The following is a 12,177-nucleotide window of genomic DNA, read 5'->3' on the forward strand; positions in this document are numbered from 1 at the left end:
TTCAGTGAATTGCATATTGTTAATAAGATACAGTCAACAAAGGTGTCTTTTTTAGCAGGTAAAATGAGACCTCATTCATATGATCTTCACTTCTCAAAGTATCCAGCCTAATAGATAAAGTCATAGGCAAAGGGGCATGAAGGATTTAAGCAAAATGTATATGTTTCCAGACTCTAACCTTGTTACTGGAGTAAGGTTATGTAAATTTATCCATTCCTTGAAAATTTATTGAAGGTCTATTGTATTCTGGGATATTACTTTTTTAGCTCCTTTCGTATATAGCATATTATCTGGCCCCTGCATTATTCTCATGTGGAAATTAATAAATGGAATACAAATGAATAAATGGTATCTCAGAGAAATGAAACATCTTGCATTGGGACAAACAGTGGTAAGACAAAATTTGCTCAGAATATAGCACAAATGCTCAAGTTATTCCCTTTGATTGTGTTATATGTCTTGAGTTAATGCTGCTTGATTTCAATGGTGAAAACAGACAAAAGCTAAGACATATTAGATGAAAGCCATTTCAATCTGATTTTCAAAGTCATATCAGTATTTAGGTTACAAGGTTTCCAATGACAGATACAATGTTCTAATAGTGTACCAATTTAAAGCTTTCTGATGATAAAGGAGTGTAATAAGCTCAAATATTTCAATGTTTTCTACAAAACATACTTAAGGAATAACAAAGTTCATATAAAACCCATAATTTCATTAAACACAGTTGTAGTTCTGAATGATGAACATTTGATAAAATATAGACTTTAAAATATATGCCATATTCTTAATACTACATGTCACTCAGAACACATTTATGAGACTTTTAAGAAGCTTTTCTGTAAGCAGAGCACACAGTATATTTGAAATGGAAGCTATTATCACATTGTGAATGAGTATGAGAAATAATTTGTATCTCTTCCTGGAAATTTTCTCATATTAATTCTTCCAAAGAGTATGGATATTGTTTCAGCATCATTAAGGTAGATTTGAAGTTAAGCAATCCTTCAGCTTGGAATTTGTGAAGCTCAATTCATCACGTTTACCTTGTATATCTGATATTGTTTCTCCTTACATTTTCTGCATATTTTCTAAGAATGTAGGCCTTTGGTGTTCAAAGAAGATAAGTTTTTTTTATATACTGGGGGACAAACTTGGGTCCTTGTGCTTGCGAGGCAGGCAGCAGAACCACTCAGCTAAATCCCCAGCACAAAAAAGATAAGGGAAATGGAAATCATTAGAGTGCCTATTTGGACAGACTGGCTATAGAAAAGGAAGAAGACAAAAATAAAAGTAGGAATTTTTTAAAAAGTTCGCTGGTTGTAATTATTATAAAGTAATAAAATGTGTGTGTGTTTGTGTGCCCATGCTCATGTGTGCAAGCTCATGCACCTGCACTATATTAACCCTTATCTGTAGGCACCACCTAACAGGGCTTCCAAATGTACTTGGAATTAAGGGCAGCATTATCAGAATCACTGTATGCATGGCTGCAATTTAAAGAGATGACTCTGAAAGAAATTTATTTGGAAATACATATCCTGGTATGTTTATGGAGAAAAAGAACCTCATCCATCAAGGATCAAACTTCATATTCCCACCTTTCAAGTGGTTGCTGATAGGTGCTGCTTCATGGACTGACTATGTGGTTTAGTGGGTAAATTAAAATATGTAGCTTTTTTTTTGGGCCACTATTATGATGGATTCTTTGGGTTGTTTATGATATATTAATCCCTTATGTTGTCAGAGAGAAAAACAAAACAAAACAAAAAATCCAAACAAGCAATTGTTGATTATTTGTTTGAATTTAATTTTATTGGCCCACAGTCCACTTATCTCACATTCATCATAGGGAATTTATACCTGTACATAATATATCTTGATTTTTAACCCTTCTTCATATGCTTATTTACAAAATTTTTTTTCTCATTTTTTACTCCTATTCCCTTTTCTTTCTTTTTTAATGATTTCATTATTAATTTAGATGTTTAAGCTCTCGCACTAAGTTTTTACAAGCTGGTGGACACTGACAAATTATTTCTTCCACAGAACTATAACCACACACTCCCAGACAATATAAATATATGGTTGAACTAACATTAATACACATCACCATTTTATCAATTACATAATAATACAAACTATCAAGTATCCAAATATTAAGTTACACAGCTCAAAAGGCATATAAAATATTACATGTCTGCTCAATTCATTAGCAGAAATTCACTTCTGTTTATTGCAAGAGGTTGGGAAGAGAAGAAAAAAATAACATTTCAAACAAAAATACATTGGTAAATAACTTCTGATAAGTATGAAAAAATTACAAGAATTTCAGAAATTTTATGATTGAGAATGGTTCTGGCTATAATAACAAAGCATCTATACATTTTAAAAATATTTACTAAATTAAAGAGCACATTCTACATGTTCTGCACAAGACAAAGGCAACATTTTACTAAAAATATTTACTAACCCAATCCTAGGCTTTTTTCAGGCCCTCCCTGTTAAGCTGCACCTTGAAGGCAAGCATTAAGTTAACCATAAGCCTTTTTGGTCTGAGATATTAAAGACATGTGCCTCTGTAACAATGTAGATTTTCAAAATAGAGGTTTCCCAGAACTGCGCAAAATAAAAACCTTGTAGAAAGACATATAATAATCATTGTAAGACTTGGTAAAAATAAAAAAGAACCATTAATGTTTCCTCAAACCTGATGCAGAATGGTATGAGTGTGAGATGTAACCATAAAGCAAGCAGACATGTTTGAAATGACTGAAGGAACAAACCACTGTCTAGAGTGTTCTCAGTTCCCAGAATTTTGGTTCTATGTGATATTAAGAATATAAGAGTACTGTGCTGGGTATTTAGCACCTACTTACTAAATTTATTATGTATCTTCTTTTCAGCTGCACATGGGTCATTCGCCAAGATAGATCACATACTAGCTCACAGAACAGGTTTGAATAAATGCAAAAGAATCAAAGTTATTCCCTGAGTATTATCAGATCATAGTGCAATCAAGCTGGAGATCAATAGCACAAGAAACCATAGGAGCTCCACAAACACATGGAAATTGAACGACACTCTCCTGAACAATCAATGGATCACAGAGGAAATTAAGGAAGATATCAGACAGTTTTTACAAATAAATGAAAATGCCAGTACAACATACAGGAATATATGGGACACAATGAAAGCAGTTCTACATTGAAAATTCATAGCACTGAATGCCCACACTAGGAAAACAGAGTGAGCTCAAATAAACAACCTAATGATGAATCTTAGACTCCTAGAAAAACAAGAGCAAGAAAAACCCAAAGCTCAAAGAGAGGAAATTATAAAGATAAGACCAGAAATCAATGCAATGGAAACGAAGAAAATGATACAAAAATAAATGAATCTAAGAGTTGGTTTTTTGAAAGAATAAATAAAACTGATAAACCCTTAGCTAACCTTATCAAAAAAGGAAAGAAAAGGCTCAGATCCATGCAATCAGGAATGAAAAAGGTGAAGGCACCACAGATCCAACAGAAATCCAGAGGATAGTTAATACCTACTTTGAAAAACTGTACTCTAGTAAAATGGGAAATACAGAAGAAATGGACAGATTTCTAGATATTTATGAATTACCAAAGTTAAACAAAGAAGAGAAAACATTTGAAACACCCTACTTACAACCAGTGAAATTGAAAATGTAATTAAAATTTTACCAACAAAGAAATGCCCAGGTCCTGATGGATTCACTGCTGACTTTTACAAGACATTTAGAGAACAACTATGGCCATCACTCTTCAAACTTTTGAAGGAAATTGAAAGGGAAGCAATACTTCCAAATTTATTCCTGAAGCAAGTATCACTTTTATTCCCCAACCAGGGAAAGATGCAACTAAAAATCTGAACTACAGGCAAATCTCCTTAATGAATATAAATGAAAAATTCTTAATAAAATACTAGCAAACAGAATACAGAGGATCATCAAGAATATCATACATCCTGACCAAGTCGGATTTATTCCAGGAATGCAAGAATGGTTCAACATATGTAAGTCAATAAATGTAATACACTATATTAATAGAATCAAGGACAAAAACCACATGATCCTCTCAATAGATGCATAAAAAGCAGTTGACAAAATTCAACACCCACTCTTGATAAAAACACTGCAAAACGTTGAAATGGATGGTCTATATCTCAACTTAATAAAGGCTGTCTATGAAAAACCAACAGCCAACTTCACATTAAATGGCCAAAAACTGAAAACCTTCATGTTAAAGTCAGGAACAAGACAAGGATGCCCATTGTCACCACTCCTCTTTGATATAATCCTGGAAACATTAGCCATAGCAGTTAAACAAGAGAAAGAAATTAAAGCAATAAAGGTGGGAAAGGAAAAAGTTAAAGTGTCATTATTTGCTGAACAATATGATACTCTACACTGAAGACACAAAAAACTACCAAAAGACTTCTAGACTTAATTGACACTTTCAGCATAGTAGCTGGATACAAGGTCAACACCCAAAATCAATAAACTTCTTGTACACAAATAACAGACTCACTGAGTGGGAAGTTAGGGAAACAATTCCTTTCACAATATCATCCTCCAAAAATTAGTATTTAGGAATCAATCTAACAAAAGAAGCAAAAGAACTCTGCACTGAAAACTACAGCACTCTGAAAAAAGAGATTGAAGAGGATATAAGAAAATGGAAAGATATCCCCTGCTCTTGATTAGGAAGAATCAACATAGTGAAAATGGCCATACTACCAAAACTGCTATAGAGATTCAATGCAATGCCAATTGAAATTCCAACACTATATTTCACAGAACTAGAAAAAAGAATCCAAAAATTCATTTGGAACCTAAGAAACCTAGAATAGCAAAAGCCATCCTAGGCAACAGACACATGACAGTGGGTATAAAAATTCTCAATTTGAAACTATACTACAATTACTGTGATAAAAAGGGGATGGTACTGACAAAGACATGGTACTGGCAAAGAAACAGACTTGAGGATCAGTTTAACAGATTGGAAGACACAAAAACACAAAAAACAACTCCAGATGTACTCAGCTACCTCATCTTTGACAAAGGAGCTGACTGTCCCCACTGGAGGAAAGATGGCCTCTTTAATAAATGGTGCTGGAAAAACTGCATCTCAACCTGACAAAGATTAAAACTAGACCCTTATCTTTCACCATGCAATAAATAAAAATCCAAGAGGATTAAAGATCTAAATATTTAAACAGAAACACTAAACTTGCTGGAAGATAAGCTAGGCAGATCTCTTGAAGACACTGGAATAGGAAGATTTTATGATGAACATATCCTCAGTAGCGTAGCAACTAGCAGAAAGAATCAACAACTGGGATCTCATCTTATTAAAAAGCTTCTGCACTGCAAAAGAAAGCATCAACAGAACTAAGAGACAACCTACAATGTGGGAAAAAAATTTAACCAGCTGCTCCTCAGACAAAGGACTATTATCTAGAATATATAAAGAACTCAAAACAATCAGCCCCCTTCAAATATAAAGACCCAATTCAAAAATGGGCATCTGAAATGAACAGACATTTCTCAGACAAAGAAGTAAATGCAGCAAGTAAATATATGAAAAAATGTTCCACATCACTGGTCATTCGAGAGATGCAGATGAAAACAACACTGAGATTCCACCTCACCCCACAAAGAATGGCTGCTATCAAGAAATGGCACAATAACAAATGTTGGCAGTGTTGTGGGGAGAAAGGAACCCTTCTCTGGTGCAACCACTATGGAAATCAATATGGAGATACCTCAAACAGCTGGAGCTAGAGTTTCCATTTGACCCAGGCATCCCTCTGCTTTGTATCTTACCAAAAGACTTAAAAGAATCATATCACAGTGATATATGTACACCTATATTTATAGCAGCACAGTTTGTAATAGCTAAAACTTTGAAACAGTCCATTTGCCCATCAGTTGGAAACTGGATAAAGATGAGGGTTTTCTATAAAATGGTATACTATTCAGCCATAAAGAATGAGAAATTAGACTCATTCACAGGAAAATTGATACATTTGAGGATATACTCCCAAGTGAAATAAATAAGTCACCCATGTGTAAATACTGAATAGTTTATCTGGTGTGAATAAACTGTAAGAGTACATAAGATCTTAGTGAGCTAACTGACATTGAGAAATGGGAAGAAAAGGGGTAAAGATGTGGGGAAATTGGGAAGGGTAGGGGAATGTTAATAAGGGGAAAATGAGACAATGAAAAAAATGGAAATACAGTGTTCGTAAATGGGGAGGGCAGAAGGGGTGAAGGGAGAGCAGGGACAATGGGAAAAAATGAGATCCAAGACCACCTGTCATGTAAAGGTGTAAGATCTCAATAATGAATGTAACTGTACTGTATACCTAAAATGTACCAATAAACTCATTAGAAAAAGAAAAAATATGAGAAAATGAAAAAAAGGGAAATAAAGTGTTTGTAAATTGGGGAGGAGGAGGGGTTGAAGGGAGGGCAAGGGACAAGGGAACTAATGAGAACCAAGAACTGTGATGTAAAGGTACAAGATCCCAATAATGAATGTGATTGTACTATATACCTAAAAAGTACCAATAAGCTCAATAAAATAAATAAAATAAAATTTTAAATTTCTTATGTGTCATTGAGATTCTCACATGGGAATAGCAATAGAGACATAACAATATTGGGCGATTTCTGGGAAATCAATTGGTACAAACGTTAAGCACAATTTATATGCTGAACGGTAAGAATCATGTGGTGATAGTCCAAATACATTGCTCATAAGCCCAACACAGAGGTTGCGATTCTGTTAAGCTTGTGTGAAGCCTATATAAGTTCTTTACAATGCTCCTATGGAAGCTTCTTTAGACTCATTCACAGAGCCAAAACACGGGCTTATCTTTATGACAGTGAGGTCTTGCCTTGAGCTGCACATCCCAAGCAGTTACACCAGGCACCCCAGTGTTATGGCATGTGATGTTGTTCCTGTGACCATTGGAGTCTTTGAAGTGCCGCTGTATTTTAGGATGATACTTCTCCAGATATAAGAGTTGCTTGCTGTTAAAAGCTCCATGCCTCTTTTGTCTTATGAAGTGTACTGCATGTTTGTATTTCATTCCACCTTCAATTAATGCTAGGGCAACAAGCACTGGAGCTCTCCCAAAGCCTGCAACACAATGGACAGCAATACAACAACCAGGTTCTTTACAAAATTTAATTTTTACAAGATTTAACCAGTCATCATCAATCTGGTTGGACGGTGGTGCGCCATCATCAAAGGGCCAGTCAAAAACATGGATGCCTCCCTTCTCCACAAGAGTAGTGTCATACATTGCTTCACATACTCTTACTATTGTGCTAACTCCATACTTCTTGAGTTCCTCTATAAACTTGTTTAAATTTTCATTGGTTGGATTGTGTGTAATGAGGAATCTCACACTCTTGTATGTGACTTTCACAGGAGCTGGGCAGTTCATTCGTGCCATGCTAATTTAGTTTAAAAAAACACTTAAGAGGATTATGAAAAATTTTAAAACTTGAACAGAAATGATGCAAGAAACTGAAGTCTACTTCAATATACTCCACTTGAACTTCTCAGTGCTTTGAGTATGGTCTTGGGAGTACCATAAGATGAAATGTACCTCCAAAGAAGAAGTAGCAATCCTTGGAGCCAGTAATACTGAGGCAAGAGAAAGGAAGTGCACTAAGGTTTACCCCATCCAGGTCAGAACTCTTGTAAAATGCTCTATGATATCAATTCACCATTTCTGTGTCCAGGTAAGCCTCTCTCATGGACTTCTCGGTGGAGCAGGAATGGGTTTCTACAGTTCACTTGTCTGCATAGAGGTCGTGCCCTTCAGAAACTCCATGAATGTGTGACCGAGAACACTACAGAACTGAGGAATATGTCTACTCATTGAAGATTGTAGCCTAATCATACAGATGGTCCCGAGGCAGCAGCGAGGCGGGCGGCAGTGGTGGGGCAGGGCTCGGTGGCACCAGGAGACCATGCAGCAAGCAGAGAGGGTGCGACGCCCCCTTTTGTTTTTTTGTTTTTTTTTTCCTCATTGAGTTTATTGGTACATTTTTGGTATACAGTGCAGTTACATTCATTATTGGGATCTTGTACCTTTACATGACAGGTGGTCTTGGTTCTCATTTTTCCCCTACCCCTGCCCTCCCTTCACCCCCTTCTCCCCTCCCCATTTACAAACATTGTATTTCCATTTTTTCATTTTCTCATTTTTCCCCTTATTACCTTTCCCCTATCCTTCCTACTTTCCCTACACCTTAGCCCTTTTCTTCCTATTTCACAATGTCAGTTAGCTCATTTAGATTTTATGGACTTTTACAGTTTATTCACACCAGAGAAACTATTTGGTATTTACACATGTGTAACTTATTTATTTCACTTAGGAGTACTTCCTCAATATGTATCCATTTTCCTACGAATGAATCAAATTTCTCACTCTTTATGGCTGAGTAGTATTCCATTTTATAGAAAAACTACATTTTTTTTATCCCGTTCAACTTATGGTCTCTTTATGGCTGAGTAGTATTCCATTTTATAGAAAAACTACATCTTTTTTATCCAGTTTCCAACTAATGGGCCAATGGGCTGTTTTCAAGTTTTAGCTATTACAACCTGTGATACTATAGACATAGGTGCGCATATATCACTGTGATATGATTCTTTTAATTCTTTTGGAAAGATACCCAGAAGAGGGATGGCTGGGTCAAATGGAACATCTAGTCCTAGCTCTTTGAGGTATCTCCATATTGATTTCCCTAGTGGTTTCACCAGTCTGCACTCCCACCAACAATGGAGAAGGGTCCCTTTCTCCCCACAACCCCGCCAACATTTGTTATTATTTGATTTCTTGATAGCAGCCATTCTTTGTAGGGTGAGGTGAAATCTCAGTGTTTTTTTCATCTACATCTCTTGAATGACCAGTGATGTGGAACATTTTTTCCATATATTTACTTGCTGCTTTATGCCCTCCCCCTTTTGTTTCTTAAAGGCTAGAAAATCTTACAAATGGTGTAGTGGAAAGGTGACAATGCTTGATCTGATGATACAGCAGCTCAAGAACTTAGCAAGTTTGCTTTAAAATATTACAATAAACAATAATTTAAAGTCTTATGATTATCACAGATACAAGCTATAAAAAAAGAGGACACCAAAACATACATCATTTAATTGATTTTTCAACAAGTCAACACTAAGGCCCTATGTTGCCCTAGAATTTCTGGAAAATGTCTGTCTTAAAATCCACCTAGAATTCTTTCAGAACCTAAAAACACTAATGAAAGGCTATTTAAACTTCTTCTGGTTTTGGTAAAAATGAGGGAATTATAATAATTTTTGCAATTCATGTGAATTTAAAAGCAGTGTTTACATGATTAGGTATTTCTTTTTAACTCTAAAAAGCATTAAATACTACCAAAATATAGATATCGTACTTTTCATTAATTAAATTTATTGCATTTTTAAAATATGTGATTAATTCTACTAAAATACTAAGCATCAAGCTTTTGTTTTAAAATTTGAGTCCCCTGTTATAAAACTGCTTCTATGAAAAAAATTGTTTCCTTATATATTTTCTGCATATTCTAAGAATGTATACAATAATTGGAAGATGACTGCTTATAATACTACTTTTAGAACACATTGCTATTTTAAGTAGTAAAAAGTATTGATATCATGTTAACATTTTGAATTAGTACTGAACCTTTAAGTACATTACATATGCACTTTGTAATTACAAGAAAAAGTATGCTATTATCCTCTAAGACTTTGAAGAGACAATTTCCAAAATTCTGAAATTTAGTATTAATAAATAAATTTTTTGGTTCCTTAACATTTTAATCTTTAAACACAATTTTGTTTTGGAAAGGAAATTAGTTTTATTTTTGACTTAGATATTCATCTGTCCAAGTGCATCATATGTACAGCATCTTCAATGTACAGCATCTTCAATGTACAGAATTAATACTATGGAAGAAATGGTTTTACAGAAGCTGAATTTCAAATGGGATACTAAGGGAAAAGAAAAAAAAAAAGTTAGCAAAATTTGCTAATAAAACTCAATGCCTGGGACTGGCCAGTGACTTTGTCAGTTGCAATGGCATTGGTCAACCTGCTGTCTTGCTTTCTCTCTCTCAGTTCTGTCTTTTAGTTTTTTCTCAGGCTTTTGTTGTATAATGGGCAGGATGTTGGAACCTAACTGTACAGGTGTCCAGTAATGTAGCCCGGTGGGAATTTTGCAAGTTGATTCTAAATATATACAGACAGAAAGCATTCTTGGACATACTTTTTTTTCTTTTTATTGAGTTTATTGCTACAATCTAGGTCTACAATACAGTTACATTCATTACTGGGATCCTGTACCTTCACATGACAGGTCTTGGTTCTCATTTTTTCCCCTTGTCCCTGCCCTCCCTTCACCCCCTCTTCCCCTCCCCATTGATAAACTCTTTATTTCCATTTTTTCATTTTCTCATATTTTTGCTTTTCCCTTAATTCCTTGCCCCTACCTTTCCCCTTTCCCTACACCTTTAGCACTTTTCTTCCTATTTCACACTCTTAATTATCCCATTAGGATCTTGTGTACTATTAGTTTTTCACACCAGAGAAACTATTCAGTATTTACACATGTGTGACTTATTTATTTCACTTAGGAGTATATCCTCAATATGTATCCATTTTCCTATTAATGACTTTAATTTCTCATCATTTAAGGCTGAGTAGTATTCCATTTTATAGAAAAATCACATCTTCTTTATCCAGTTTCTAACTGGACATAATTTTATATTAAGGTTGGAAAAAGAAAAAAAACTGAGAGTAGGGTTGTGCTGAATACTATAATTTTATTACAATATGGAGGAGGTGAGTAATCAACAAAACTGTAAATGTTAGAGTCCTATAATATAGAGGATCTTGAAGGCCAGGGATAAAATTTGAACATTTAAGTGATGTGGTGAGGCACCTTGGGTCATAACATTTTAAAAAATAAAAGGCTTATATATAAGAAACTTTGAGAAAAAAAATCATTAGACAAAATTTCATAGACAAAAATTCTGGTGGCAAATATATATCTTTGTTTACTAGTTCATTCTGCTATTTTGATTAAATAGATAATTTTACAAAAATATACACAAATGCTTAGACATTAAACTTAAAAGATAATATAAGGGTCCTTATATTGATCATCATATTTAATTATCACAATAACTTTATGAGGTGCTATAATTACTCTCACTTTTCAGATTGGAGAAAAAACTAGTGATGTTGAGTAACTTGTTCTATTACATGTAGTTAGTAAATGTTAGAGACAGGATATTTAAACCTGTGGAAGCAAAGTTTATAGCTTAGGTTCTTAACCATGATAGATGTGATAAAAAACTGTGGTGAATGTTTCAATTTAAAAAACAATTATTACAGTTATACTCATTCTAGTAATCATTCCCATAATATTCTCCTTCATTTCAAGCACATTAGTCTCATGATTTTACCAGTTTTTGAAACATTTCTGAAAGTCCTCTTTCATGATTGTCTTTAGTTACCAAGTAAGAGCCATGTCAATGTCCTAAATCAATTCAAAATGAATAAGTTTTATTATCATTTTGACTTTGGGGATAAGCCAAAAGACTTACAGATCTGGTGAATAAGGTGTGTAAAGAAGAGTAATGTGTTTAAAAGCTTGCCTTTCTGTTGGATGGCACTCTGCAGAAGCATTCATTATATATTTTTGAAAATCACATCTGGTAGAGTAATCATGAAAGAAAACTTCCAGAACTACTTAAGAAAGTAGAAAGAATGATGGGATGAGTGTGTTAGAAGCAAGGAGGAGTATTTTGAGGGGGATTGGTGGCAATGCACTTTCTAAGATACCTTTTAAAAGTTTAACATTTACCATATATTTTGCTCATGCTTTGTATTATAAGTCTGCATATTGCTATAGTGGAATTAACTATATCAATGGGAAATGGTTTTTTTTGCATAGTTTTCCTTTCATGCAAAAAAGCCATATAATTAGAATGTTGTAATAACTGTGTTAAGAGATATTTTTATAACATTTTAAAACCTCTTTTTAAAATACATCCAATTATAATTTGTTAATTAACAATGAAATATTTTGGAAGTTAAAATTTAAAACTTCAGT

General features: G+C 34.2%; 1 protein-coding gene across 1 annotated transcript; it reads right to left on the reverse strand.

Annotated features, from left to right (window-relative positions):
- Nucleotides 1-6,882: 6,882 nt before the first annotated feature.
- Nucleotides 6,883-7,497, reverse strand: LOC104874342 (protein tyrosine phosphatase type IVA 1-like). The gene has a single exon (XM_033760486.1). The coding sequence runs from the start codon at nt 7,495-7,497 to the stop codon at nt 6,883-6,885; it is 615 nt and encodes a 204-aa protein (XP_033616377.1).
- Nucleotides 7,498-12,177: the final 4,680 nt, after the last annotated feature.

The sequence above is a fragment of the Fukomys damarensis genome, unplaced genomic scaffold, assembly GCF_012274545.1.
Source record: "Fukomys damarensis isolate Sample0158 unplaced genomic scaffold, DMR_v1.0_HiC HiC_scaffold_39, whole genome shotgun sequence".
Classification (NCBI taxonomy): Eukaryota; Metazoa; Chordata; class Mammalia; order Rodentia; family Bathyergidae; genus Fukomys; species Fukomys damarensis.